We start from the raw sequence: 13,927 nt of genomic DNA, 5'->3' as shown, positions 1-13,927 counted from the left end.
TGAATTTCAATATTTATAATTGAGACAATAATGTTTATTTTTTTATTTGTCTTGATTTTTGTTTAGTGAAATCGGAGGCTATCAAAAAAAATTTTCACTGGGTCAGTGCTAACAAAAGAATATTATTTTAAAAAAGTAGGGATTCTTAGAACTGTTATTAATTCCATGTCAGTTTTCGTTTTACTTGTACAATGTATTATTTTAGATATGTATCACCAAAGATTTGGACATCCAACCATATCAATTATAAAAAATATCATTTTAAAATACTCTCTTTCAGTGAATAAATCAAAAATTAAGTGATTCTTTGTGCAAATTTTGTTGTTTAGCTAAGTCACATGAATTATACTCATTATCTAAATCTATTTACCATGCTCCTTTTGAATTTGTTGTGTCTGATGTGTGCGAATCAGCTTTTATTATATTCTTTAAGGTTGTATTTGTCTATTTGATTAGTGTCTTTCAAACACAAGACATAAATACATAGAAAAACATAAACATAAACATACACAAATTTTAGAGTATGTTTGGTATTGATACACAAGATATACTAATATAAATTAAATATCAATGTTACCCTCTACACTATAATCAATATTTCATCGATTATCACTGTCATCACTACTATCATTGCTTTCTACCGGTACCACTACTAATATTTTAAGTTTTTAACATTAATCTAAATTACTGCCAACAACAATTCTAATTCAATAATCAATTTAACAATTTAAAAAAGATCAAAACAGAAATTGTAAAAGAAAAAAAATCCAAATAAAGAGAGGTGATCTTTTTTTGAGAGAGAGAGAGAAAGAGTAAGAGAGAGAGAGTGGGTGGAAAACACAAAAAAGGGTAGAACTAGGAATCAGATCAAGAATCCTAGAGTTTGGAACCAAAAAGAATATCGACTGTTGGAGAATGAGTCGTTTTCGATTTTTTTTGGATAATTTTCCAGAAGACATTTCAAAGATAGAACTGTTTCAGTTGTTCAATTGGATTGGACGCATAAATGATATATATCTATCACGTAAACAAAAAGCTGGTAGTTTGTACATTTTTTGTGTTCATACGATATACTAGGAAGGGAGGGGCGTTGAAAGCTATAACAGAAATGAATCGTATGAGATTGAAAGGTAAAGTTGTGTTCGTCAAAGAAACAAAATACAGGAGAATGTCGGTAAGTAAATATATAACCTACAGAAAAGTGGGCTAATCCAACCAATCTCGCTTGCACAATGGAAAGAGCCACTGGTTTATCTCTCCAGCGAATCAAATTAGCCAAAGGTGTGCGTTCATGAGTCCATGCTAAAGTTTCAATCAATTCCTACCAATATCCGCGCCAGGAGATTAAGAACATAAATCCAGTAGCCCAAACAAGATGTCCAAATAAGAACATCCATGCCCAGACGGATAAACTATTCATACCAAAGGGGTTATATCCATTGATAAGTTGTGAAGAGTTTAACCATAGATAATCTCTTAACCATCCCATCAAATAGGTAGAAGATTCATTAAACTGTGAGATATTACCCTGCCATAGTGTAATGTGTTTCCAATGCCAGTAAAAAGTAACCCAGCCAATCGTATTTAACATCCAGAAAACTGCCAAATAAAATGCGTCCCAATAGATGCAAGGGACCCGAAGAAGTTACAGTTAGGAGGTGGCAACCGAAATGAAATGGTACATCAACCGCAACGAGAACCAGCGGACGCCCAGAAATCCTCAGCTAGCTGCTCTCATATGTGAAAAAGGATAAAAAGGACCAAGATCCACATGGGAATGGGTGGACAAAGAAGTTGAAAGTGGTTGTGGCGAAAGAAAACTTGGACTAGCTGCAAAAAAGTCTAATAGGAGGAACGACGACGGCTATTAACTTTAAGTCCTTAAAGGATGTGGTTGCGAAGAACTTGCCTCAAGTACGCGAAATGGGAGCATATAAAGATCTCTTGACTTTTGACAGACTCTTGAACGCTGAAAAGACATACACGTTCAAAATGAATAGCCTACTCACTACAAGAAAAAGCAACATTTGTAACAAAAAAATTGTTACAAAAAAATTTTTTGAAACAAAAGGAATTTATAACAAAAAAAAGGGGTCGTTGCAGTATGTCTCGTTACAAAAAGTTTTTGTAACAAAAAATGAAACTGTTACAATTCAGAATAATATTTTGTAACAAATTTCTCTGATACAAAAAACCAAAAATCGTTATAAAAGTGATAACAAATTTTGATCTTCAAAATATTTTTTGTGACAATATATTTTTTCCTATCATAAAATTTTGTTACAAAAGATAATTTGAATTTGTAACATTTTTTTTCTTTAGTTACAAAGAGAAAATATTTATTTTGTAACAGTTTTTTTAATACAAATTGCATGCATAATTTATGAAATTAATTTTTTAATTAATTGATATATTAACTACTTTACTAAACAAGTTAATATTTATATAATATGTAAAAACGTACATAATTCAAACATGCTTCATTTAATTAAAATTGTTTTAAAACAAAATAACATTAGTGAGTACATTAATTAGTTCTACAAGTTATATTTCTTGCACAAGTTCAACCAAAAGTTACAAGTCTAACATAGATTAGTGTATCTATGAATCAAAATATTCTTGAGTGCTTAACGTAGCATGTTGTCACCATTTTAGCACTCCTGTAAATAAGAAAAAAAAAAAGCAATTCACTAATTTTGGCAGAATATCCCCTAAAACTTGGATATTTCCAACGTCTAAAATTCTGTCAAAAACAATCAATTCACTACTTATTTCTCAGCCAATACACAATTAAATTTATCAAACTAAATAATAGGACATTTGTCATTTTTCAACCATGACACAAGTAAAATGTAATAAATAGATCCATATTAAAATTAAACTATACCAATAATATATGAATAATCTAAGAATATGTATTAAAACTATAAGCAATTTTAGGAGTACCTTTAATTGTCTAGTTTCTTTCATTGTCAAAGTGCACTATGAAAGAGTTTGCAACAGCTTGTTAAGCTTCCAATTGAGCTTTCACTCGAACTAATTCCTCCTCTTGCCGTGTTCGTTGCTCTTCAAATTTTTTTTTAGCATATCTATTTTCTTTGTTAGCTCCTCACGGTCTTGCATTGCCTCTTCCAATTAATTTTGACAGATTATTAATTACAACAAATTTTAATTTCCAGATCATGATTAAAGAGCAAACAAAAGAGTTCAACGAGAAACCAAGTTAATCATGCTGCAATTTTGTTATTTGGACCGACTAAAAATGTGATGAAGTATATGCAAATTTACATGGAATCTGGCGGCCCTAGAGTGGAACAAGTCCTTTATACAACCTGCACATCAAATCCAAATCTTTAACAAATTTGAAGCTTCAAATTCCAACAAACAATATCTATGAAGAAGCCATTAAAATATAATAGATGGTTACTAAGTAATGAAATGATATATCTCAACTAAGAGCAAAGAAAAGTATGTATACTCTCCGGCACCCTCAGCCTTAATGCACTTGGGTAATCCATCTGCAAACCTCTCTCAAAGCCAGGCTGGGTTTGCACATGAACTTTGACAGCTTCCATGGGGGCACAATACAATATCAGCAATGACTTCAACAGAGGCTGATCCTGCTAGAAATATGAACATTTTGTACTTGGCTGCATTCTCTAAGCTTGCAATATCTGATTAGTATTTCTTGAAAAATTCATAGAATCCAAACTTGCATGTTCCCTGAACATTGTACCCAAGCAATGTTGGGACCCAACACCTGAAGAATCCTTTCATTCCTTGCTCTTTCATTAGAACTCCGAATCCTGATGATATGTTCTTGTACTTTACTAGGTCAATCTGAAATACATGTTAATTACTTGTAAAAATTCATAGAATAATTCTCTAAGAAAAGAAAGCAAAAATTAGAATAAAAAACAAAAATTACTAAAAAATATATAAAAAAGAAAAAAAATAATAGAACACAAAAACAAAACAGAATCAAAATCACTAAAAAAGAAAGCAAAAACTAGAATCAAAATAATAAAACACAGAAACAAAAATTAGAATCAAATATCAACTCTCCAAATAAGCTAAAATAAGATTATAACTATATTACACACTAATATTTTCAACCACAATATCAGCAAAATCAACTAACAATATAGGGTTCAATATTTTAGCTAAGATTATCAATTGACGACATAGTTAACAATACTTAAATAAACTGCACTTACCTTCAGCAGAGACGTAATCGGACCAGACCGGCAACAGACGAACGAAGCACAACTGAACCGACCCACCAGAGATAGAGCACAATGCGAACTTTAGCAGAGAAGCAGAGCTGACAGTGACCACGAATAACGACGACGACCACCACGAAGACCCCCACGACGATGACCACAAGGCGACAGTGCACATGACGGAACGAAGACCAATGAAGACCACGACACCACCGCACACGACACGACGGTGGAGGAGACGGTGATTGCAGAGGACACGATGACGAGGCAGACGTTTCTCGGGGGCTACGCCGGTGCTTCTTCTTCCCACAACAACTCTATTTTTGCTTCGCAGAGCAGATGGCGCAGAGATGAGAGTTGAGAGTGAGGGGTGGGGGCTTAGGGTTTTTTTACAGCTTTACTTTTACTTTTTACACTTTTGCTTTTAGTATCTTGGTTTTTTTTCCTTGTATGTTTGATTATTGTTATTTATATTTATAATTTAATAAAATTTCTTTAAGTTTCACAAATTAATTTTTAGTTAACTTTAAAAATCTGATTATTATTTAAAATTATATATTAATTTTTTAAAAGAATATAAAATAATATTTATAATTTTTTAAAATTAATGACTATGTAAAAAATAATATGTAAAATATATTTTTAAAAAATTATATAAACAATTTTTTTATGTTTGAAACAAAATAAAATTATTTTTAAAAAATTATATAAACAATTTTTTTTACTCTTAAAGTATTTAACATTTTGAAAAAAAATTGTTATAAAATATACTTATATTTTGTGACAAAAAAATAACTTGTTACAAATAATGTTGAATTTTGTGACAAATTAATCTTTTGTTACAAAATAATTGGAGTTTTTGAAACAAAAAGATATCTTGTTACATAACAATTGGAATTTTTGAAACAAAAAATATTTTATTACAAAATATTCCGAATTTTTGCAACTACTTTACTTTTTGATACAAAATATTATAATATTTTATAATAAAACACCAGCTCGTTACAAAAACTAACATAATTTGTAACAAAAAATTGATTGTTACAAAATATTAAAATGTTTTGTAACAACTTTTAATGTTGTTACAAAATATTCTTCTTTTGTAACAATCACCAATTATTATTACAAAAAAATATTTTTTTGTAACAATTTTAAATTTGATACAAAATTTTTGTTGCAAATGTTCCATTTTCTTGTAGTGACTACAGATATTTCATAGTGTTTGGAGGTGGGACGAGTCGGAAAAAAAGCAAATCTCGAAGAATGTGGTTAGATTGTTTCGGAATTCCGTTACATGCTTCGACAATGGATACTTTCAAGATGATGGAAGGTCAATAGGGGGAGGTGGTTGGGTGTGATAAAATGACGAAATCGTGTATCTCATTTAGTATCAGATCTGACTTATTGATACCTATACGGCTGTGTCATGGATGTGATCAATGAATGGGTCCATATCACAATAGGTACCAGTGGCTTCGACGTATTGGTAAAAAGGGTGGGACGAGAACCATATGATTTGCAATGTGTCTTGCAAAATATGGCGAATGATGTTGTAAGATGCAATCATTGTAAAGACAAAACAATAAGGGAGTGTGATGATGTAGCTATAAGGTCGAAAGGGCTAAGAAATTTGATAGATTATGGAGATCAAGCAGCGATAGTAATTACAGAGGTGCTATGGGAGGAGGTTGAAGATGAGGATAAATTGATAAATTTAAAATCAATTTTGAATGAGTGTAGTTATAACCATTCAAGGCTCCATAAAAAAATTGGTAACGCATCAATCAATTTATGGTGATATTGAAGACTTAGCAAATTTTGTGGGATATGAAGAGAGTAATGAAGAGGATTCTGAGCTTACTACTCCGTGGAGTTATAATTGTAATCATAATGGGCTGGTAAGGGAGGTAAAAAACAATATTAGTAATAGAGTTATTGTTCGGGCCTTTAATATAACCAAATATAACAAGTGTTATTTGGCCAAGATGGCCCAAGCTCATTAACATTTAGGAAAGGCGATGCTGATAGATTTATTGAGCTGGGTCCGTGGAAGCTGGGTTGGGTTGGAGGGTTCATAGGACTGGTATCAGGTCTCGCTATGCTTCAACACTGCCAGGGAATGCTCGTGACTTGGGGGGCATTGGTGACAAGCATGGTGAGAGAGAAACCTGCGTTGGAGGTTGCTGGATAGTGCTCTCCGATAGATGGAGAAGATTTGCGGCATCAGTTGGGCGGTGTGGTGGGCACTGACTCGACACTGGGTGAATGTGCCACCCGCACTGGAGAAGGTCAAGATGCGTATGTTGGTGGAGCCAACTCACAATGGACGTTGGTCCAGGTAGAAGCTGTGCCACAATACATTGTTGGTGCGTCGGGGTTGGACGTTGCTGACGGTGATAGGGAGGTCGGAAGAGGGAGCTATGCCGTGTTGGCAAGAGATTGTGGATCTGAAAAATAGAATGAACGAGTCGATGGGGCTAAGATGTTGGTTGAGGGGCTGCAAGGGGATAAGGATGCGAACATATGGGCTAATGACGAATACGGTGAAGTAGCTAATTATAAAACCAGTGGTGGAGCTAATGAAGAATTAGTTAATAGAGGCCTAGAGATTAGTTTGATTGGTGACAGAAATCTACTGGTTCAGAATGACGGAGAGAGCTATGGTGACAGGGAGGACCATTTGCGAGAAAAAAGGCATGCCAATGATGATGAGGTTAGTAGTAAAGAGTGTTTAAGATTGGATGAGCAACTGATGGAAAACAAAAGGACTTGGGAGTTAGCTAAGGAATCAGGAGCAACGCTATATAAAGAAGAAGATGACATTATAGCTATTCTCCAAGAATAGAATGAAGAAATCGCTTAGAAAAAAATTGGCAAAACAAAAGGCAAAAGCAAGATGGAGCAGGCCCAAAACTCACAAAAAAATATGTAATAATATTTTAAAATGATTTAGTTCGTAGAATGTTAGGGGGTTACAGGATGATGGGAAGTGTAGGATGGTGAAGGACCTCAGAAGGAAACACAGGTTGAATATGTTAGGTCTAGTTGAGACTAAAAGACAGATAGTGATAAGGTTTGATGTGTTGAAAATTTGGGGGAATGGTGTGAGGTCTGATGGTGAATTTGGTGGGCTGTTGTTAATATGGGGTGATTTATGGTTTAAAATTAGAAATTGCTATAAAGGTGAGAGATGGTTGTGTGTTGAAGGGGTATTGTCGGAGAATAATGTTAACTGTACTTTTTTCTTGGTTTATAGTACGCATACTCGAGATGAAAAAAATTATTATGTGGAAGGAGTTGAGTTATGTAGCTGATTTGTTAGGGTCCCTGTTATTTCTTTGGGGACTTAATGAGATTGTACAGGTGGAGGAAAGGCAAGGCATTGATAGTTACCTTTGTCAGTGAAAAATTTCAAGAATTAGATAAATGACACAGGTTTGATAGACTTGTCGATTACTGACAAAAAATTTACATAGTTTAAAAGACGCTCCTATAGCTGTATTTATAGAGTTCTGATCAATTTGAAATGGCTTGAAGAGTTTTTGGATACTCTCTTAAGAAATGGCACACAGAATTTGTCAGATCACTATCTTATCATAGTAGAAGATAAGAGACCAAAAGACGTCCCAAAACCGTTCCAAAATCTAGATTCATAGTTTACATACGAAGGATTTTTAGAGTAATTATAAGTTATAACTAATATATAGGAAGAATAATTAAACCTTAAAAAATATTTTAAGAGTGATTATTATAAGTTGTAACTAATATATAAACACTCATTCTCTTTATAATTGACACAATGAAAGATTAATACAAAATCTCTTTTCTAATTCTTTCTGCTCTGTTTTTTGTTTTTCTCTTCTTCATTAAACAGTTTTTATATTACTATAGAGATCAATATAATAACATTTATGAAATTTGGAATAATTTAATGTCATCATAATATTTTATTTTTACGTATATAAGTTTAATTACAAGAAAATATAACTATGGGAAAATATATTTATTGATATCCGAATTCTATAAAGTTTAGTACGCTTAATTGTCATGATAACATTACAGGATTGAATGAATGGATTTGATAAAATCAAGGTTTAGAAAACCGGATCAGTCATTAAACCGTTCTAGTTACTGGTTTATTGGTTTACTGGTCTAACCGGTTTAATCGGTGGTTCAACCAGAAAAACCGTTTTAGAATAGAATAATAAATAAATTATAAATACACATCCTAAAATATAATTATAGTCTGATATAAATCTTAAAATATCTTCGAAATTTAAAACACTATATAAAATATCATCAACCAAATACATATGATCTTATCAAAATCCAAAGTCAAAAGTTAAATAGTAATAAAAGCATATCTAAATATTAAATCGCAACATCATGGTTTATCAATCATCAAAATTCGCAAGAACTTGTTGCAAATCTGCTTCGGTGGGATGATCTTCACCTTCATTCCCACCCTGATCAGCAGAAGAATCAAGAGATGCAGCATAAAGACCACTACTACCACCGCCACTTTGATATAAATCAGCATCAATTTCACCTAATAAAATAGACATGTTATCATTATATTATAAACTAACAACATTCTAATAAATCATTAGAAACTAAATATACTATACTCACGCAATAAGTCATCCACATTACTAGGAAGATCAGGCTCTTTCTCTACAACCTCTTCAGTCACCCAAAAGTCAACTTAACTGATACTTTCATAATCAATTGGATCATATTGTGTCTTTTGCTTTCTTTTTTCTTTTTTCTTCCTAAAAAGTTAAATACAATATATGAAGATTTAATAATTTACAAATTTGTTATATAAAGATTACAAATAAAACAATATGGTATTTCATGAAACATATATTACCTGGATTTAAGACGCAAATTATAGGTAACATAAACAATGTCATTCAGTCTATCATGCTCCAATCTATTTCTTCTTTTTGTATGAATCTGGTCAAAAAGGCTCCAATTTCTCTCACACCTAGAAGAAGCAGATGCTTGGCTAAGAATGCGAACAGCTATCTTTTGTAGACATGGAGCAGAGCCTCTGAATAAGCTCCACCATTCATCTACCAATTATAAAACCATAACATATTACAAGATATCAATTAAGAACATAGGAGCATAAAACAAGTTATTATTAATTAAACAAATATTCAGCCATATTCTTACCAGGCTTAAGTTTAGATGCAGCTCGAATAGCTTCTTGTCTTGGATTGCCTAAACATCTCCTTAATTATATCTTCTGCCCTTAGCATTCCTTCATAAACATGTCCCAAAGATGGTTTGTCATCAACATCAACAACCCTCAGCAAGTAAATCAGAGGGCCCACAAGTTTACATACAGTAAAGCAATCGTTCTAAAATTTGCAGTCCAGAATAATAGCACTCACAGCTCTACCAGTAGCACTCCTTCCTAATTTGTGATTAGTGAAAATTGAATCTACAACCAATTGTTGTAACTCCTTTTTACGATCAAAGATGGTCTTCAATGTAATAAACACAGTTGCAAACCGGATTGCACCAGGACGTACAATTTCTCTCCAATGAGGTCTTTGTCTTAGCCAAGATAAGAAAACCGTATGATTGTACACAAATACTGTGATCTTTGAAACACGAGTTGCAAGGTTGGAAATATGCGCCATGCTGCTTATATCTTTTAAAATAAGATTAAGGCAATGAGCAGCACATGGTGACCAATAGATATTATCATATTTTCTATTGATAAGCCTACCAGCAGCAACATAATTGACCGCATTGTCAGTCACAACATGCACAATATTATTTGGGCCAATCCATTCAATCACCTCAGAAAACAAATTACACAAGTGTGAAGCATTTTTTACCATACTGGAAGCATCTACTGATTTCACGAAGCACAAACCTTTAGAACAATACACCAAGAAATTGATTAACGTTCTTTGTCTTTGATCTATCCAACCATCAGCCATGAGGGTACATCCAGTTTCCTTCCATGCACTCCTATAACTATCAACTAGCATTTGACTTTCTCTTTTAAGATCAGCCAACAAATGAACCCTTAACTTATCATAAGAAGGCCCCTTGTAACCAGGTCTAATACCAGCAACACCATCCAACATATCTTGGAAATATGGCGACATCACAGCATTAAATGGAATTTTACAATCCAAAAGTCACCGAGCAAATCGTTTATCAACCTCGTGTATCGCCTCTTTGTTTTGCAGAACACTTTTAATACTTGGTTGAGCTCCTGGAGTTGTTCTTGGTGCAAACATAGGAGGAATGACTATGGCTTTTTTCTTTGGATCGCCTCCAACTCCTTGCTGACTCGAGGTACACTGATGTTCCTGTTCTTCTTGAGCTATTGCCTCATCAATTGCATCCTCTACCTCATCACCACCATCTTCACCAAAACTTACTTTTCTTTTCTTTTTGTTGGTCTGAATATCTTTCAACAAACTTTCCATCTGTTTTTCTACATCATATGGAACTTTAGGACATTTTTTCACGTCTCCAGTAATCTTTGCTAGATGTTTTTTCATCCTGTGAATTCCACCTCCATTGAAAACTTATAGACAAAATAAACATTGATATTGTAGTTTTCCATTCACCATTTGTAGAGCAACATATTTCCAAGCTAAATCTATTTTTCCCCTAAGGTTAGAAGAACCTTGTGACTGACTATCGTTAGCACTACGGGAATTAGGATTAACATCATCATTCGGAATAGGAGTATCGGCAGGCATGTTATTATTCATAGAAGCATTGTTATCAGCAGTTGCTTCTTGATTAATACTATCTTCCATAACTGAAATTAATAAAACATATATGAAATTAAAAAGTAGAAACAGCCACAAGCCCACAACACAACACAACACAATGAACATACACAGAAATTTAACATTTCACAGATGAAGTTCCAGAAATTGAACAATTCACAGAGCAATTTCACAGAGCAAGTTCACAGAAATTGAACAGTTCACAGATGAAGTTCCAAAAAATTAAACAGAAATCTAAGTTCAGTTCACAGATGAAGTTGAGCTGCAAAATAGAAGACCAGCCAGCTTAATTTTCAGATTTTTTTATTTCTTATGCTGAGCAGCAAACAGAAATTGAGCCGAGGACTAAACACAAATTGACCAACAAATAGAAATTGTGCAACAAACAGAAATTGAGCTGCAAAATAGAAGACTAGCCAGTTAATTTTCAGATTTTTTATTTCTTATGCTGAGCAGCAAACAGAAATTGAGCCGAGGACCAAACACAAATTGACCAACAAATAGAAATTGTGCAACAAACAGAAATTGAGCTGCAAAATAGAAGACCAGCCAGTTAATTTTCAGATTATTTATTTTTTATGCTAACCAACAAACAGAAATTGAGCAGAGTAAAGAAGAAGGAAGAAGATGAGCACTAAGCAGAGGAAGTTCACAAAGCAAGTTCACAGAAATTGAACAGTTCACAGAAAATTAAACAGAAATCTAAGTTCAGTTCACAGAGGAAGTTCACAGAGTATCAATTTCATGCATGTTTCTTATACTAAAGAAGATGAGCAGAGGCGAAGAACAAAGAAGATGAGCAGAGGACGAGTCACTCACCTGGGGTCGATGGAGGGCTACCAGTGTTGACTGTTGAGGATCGCGCGACGATGAAGACAATGAGAGGGCTACTGCTTGCTGGTGTTGAGAAGATGAAAACGATTTAGATGGAGGGCTACTGGGTAGGGAACCAGGCGACGATGGAGGGTTAGTGCGGCTGAGGTCCAGGCGACGGCGGTGGCGCTGACGACCTGTGACCGCGGGGACGAAGGAGGGCGACAAGGCGGCTATGGTTCAGGGAGGCTAGGATTCTCCATTGGAGATGATTCAGATGAATCATGAATGAATGGGGTCGGGGGAAGAAAGGGGGTGGGGTGCTCCACGAGCAGGTCGGGTCGGGTTCATTTTTTATTTTTTTTAAAAATCATAAAACGGCGTCATTTAGTATAACCGGCCGATCACCGGTTCAGTCCAACCGACCAATTTTTGACCGATTCACCAGTTTTTGAGTGATTCTTCCTTGCACGGTTTTTAAATGAAGACCGGACCGTTTGCAATGCCGGTTCGCAGTTAAACTGGTCGAACCAGCCAGTCCAGTCCAGTTTTCAAAACCTTGGATAAAATACATTGTGCATGAAAAATTATCTACGATACATACAAGTCAATGAGACTTATCTGTCATCAAATAATTATATTTCCATTCCTTCATCAAGTGTAATAATACACTATTATTCCCTTTCCTTGTTCTCACATCCCATAATACACCCTATGTAAAACTTAAAATACATTATTATCATTATGCTATATTTTAACATACCATAATAAAACGTGCATTAATATGCCGTATTTTAATTCTAGAAGCACGTGTTTTCCAAACAATTTGATTGCAAAAAATTAAGGTGATAAATTGCATTGCATACCAATACCCAAACAAATAAATAAATTGTAATTTAAAAAAATATTTATATTTTTATATTATTTTATATATATTGTTTATATATCTCGTTTACAGTACAAATAAAATATATATACATGTATTTTATTTGTCATGTAAATGAGATAAGTCATAATTTGTTTTTATGTATCATGAATACAAACAAGATATATGTTTAACTTTTAAACGAGATACATGTATATTTATCTTATTTATAATATAAGCGAAATATGTGTATTCGTAGGTATACATATACTTTCTCAAAATAATAAAAAAGGTATTTATAATATGATTTGGTTGATCAAAAAATAAAGTCGATATATTTTGTTACTATTTAAATCGAATTTAATGATTTATAACCAATCCAAACTTTAAAATTTTAAATTAGGGAAAGTATGAGGAGCCAATGAAATATTTATACAATATGTACAATAGAGGTTTATGGAGTATTAGAGATATAATCATTAGTGTTACATTTTTCCATCAGCTGAAGTTTTTGGGATGAGTGGTATCATGACATGGTAATAAAGCGCTAGATCCAAAAGGTCAAAAGCTCGATCCTTAGTGAACTCCAAAATTAGTTTAATTATAATATAGGAGATGTTCATTTTATAACTCAATAGTCCATTGTACACATTGTACAAATAATCTATTGTCTCCCTAGCGGAATCCTTTGAAATAATAACGTCTCCTATTAACATTTTTTTTGAATGTGTTCAAACTCTCTTTTTAAACATATTGGAAGTAACTAACTTATTTATTCATTATTTTAACTATTTTGATATTTTTATTTTTTATTATTTATTTCACTACAAGAAAAATGCTAAATATCGTCAGAAGTTAGCGGCGAATTTACTGGCAGATTTGACAATAAATTTGTTAGGTAAAAAAATTATTGTTGGATTTGATTTTTCAACAATAAATTCATTGGTAATGATTATTGGAGGAAAAAAAATTGGCGCAATCATTACTATCAGATTTAGAGAGAAAAATTCAACAGTAAGGTAATTAAATGAAATACACCGTTTTGATCACATGTTGTGAGTTACCGATAAATTTTTTTACTGTAAGGTAATTAAATGAAACGCACTATTTTGGTTACAGACTATGCATTTTCGGCAAATTTTTTCGATGGTAAATTCGCCAATAAAATTGACCCTAAATTCAAATTTGCAAACATTTCCCCTCCATTTCTGCAACATTACTTCTCTCCCCCGTTCTCTTTCTCTCTCGCCACTCTC

The 13,927-nt window shown here is 33.2% G+C and overlaps 1 protein-coding gene across 1 annotated transcript; it reads right to left on the bottom strand.

Moving 5' to 3' along the window:
* Positions 1-8,617: 8,617 nt before the first annotated feature.
* Positions 8,618-10,354, bottom strand: LOC130963392 (uncharacterized). The gene is made up of 4 exons (XM_057889515.1): positions 9,634-10,354; positions 9,097-9,301; positions 8,940-8,995; positions 8,618-8,772 (listed from the first exon to the last, which is right to left on the bottom strand). Exons 1-4 carry the CDS (start codon positions 10,352-10,354, stop codon positions 8,618-8,620), a joined length of 1,137 nt encoding a protein of 378 aa, XP_057745498.1.
* Positions 10,355-13,927: the final 3,573 nt, after the last annotated feature.

This window comes from Arachis stenosperma, chromosome 2 (assembly GCF_014773155.1).
Source record: "Arachis stenosperma cultivar V10309 chromosome 2, arast.V10309.gnm1.PFL2, whole genome shotgun sequence".
NCBI lineage: Eukaryota > Viridiplantae > Streptophyta > Magnoliopsida > Fabales > Fabaceae > Arachis > Arachis stenosperma.
The sequence above is the reverse complement of the archived record's forward strand: the minus strand, read 5'-3'. Positions and strand labels throughout refer to the sequence as shown.

Bases quoted from the DNA above. Each gene is read 5' to 3' on its own strand.
- LOC130963392 (XM_057889515.1), bottom strand. From the start codon at position 10,354: ATGTCGCCATATTTCCAAGATATGTTGGATGGTGTTGCTGGTATTAGA. The intron at 9,302-9,633 runs GTAGAGCTGTGA...TATAATTGGTAG, and splicing joins ATTAGGAAGGAGTGCTACTG to ATGAATGGTGGAGCTTATTC. The intron at 8,773-8,939 runs GTATCAGTTAAG...CTATTTTATTAG, and splicing joins TGATCCAATTGATTATGAAA to GTGAAATTGATGCTGATTTA.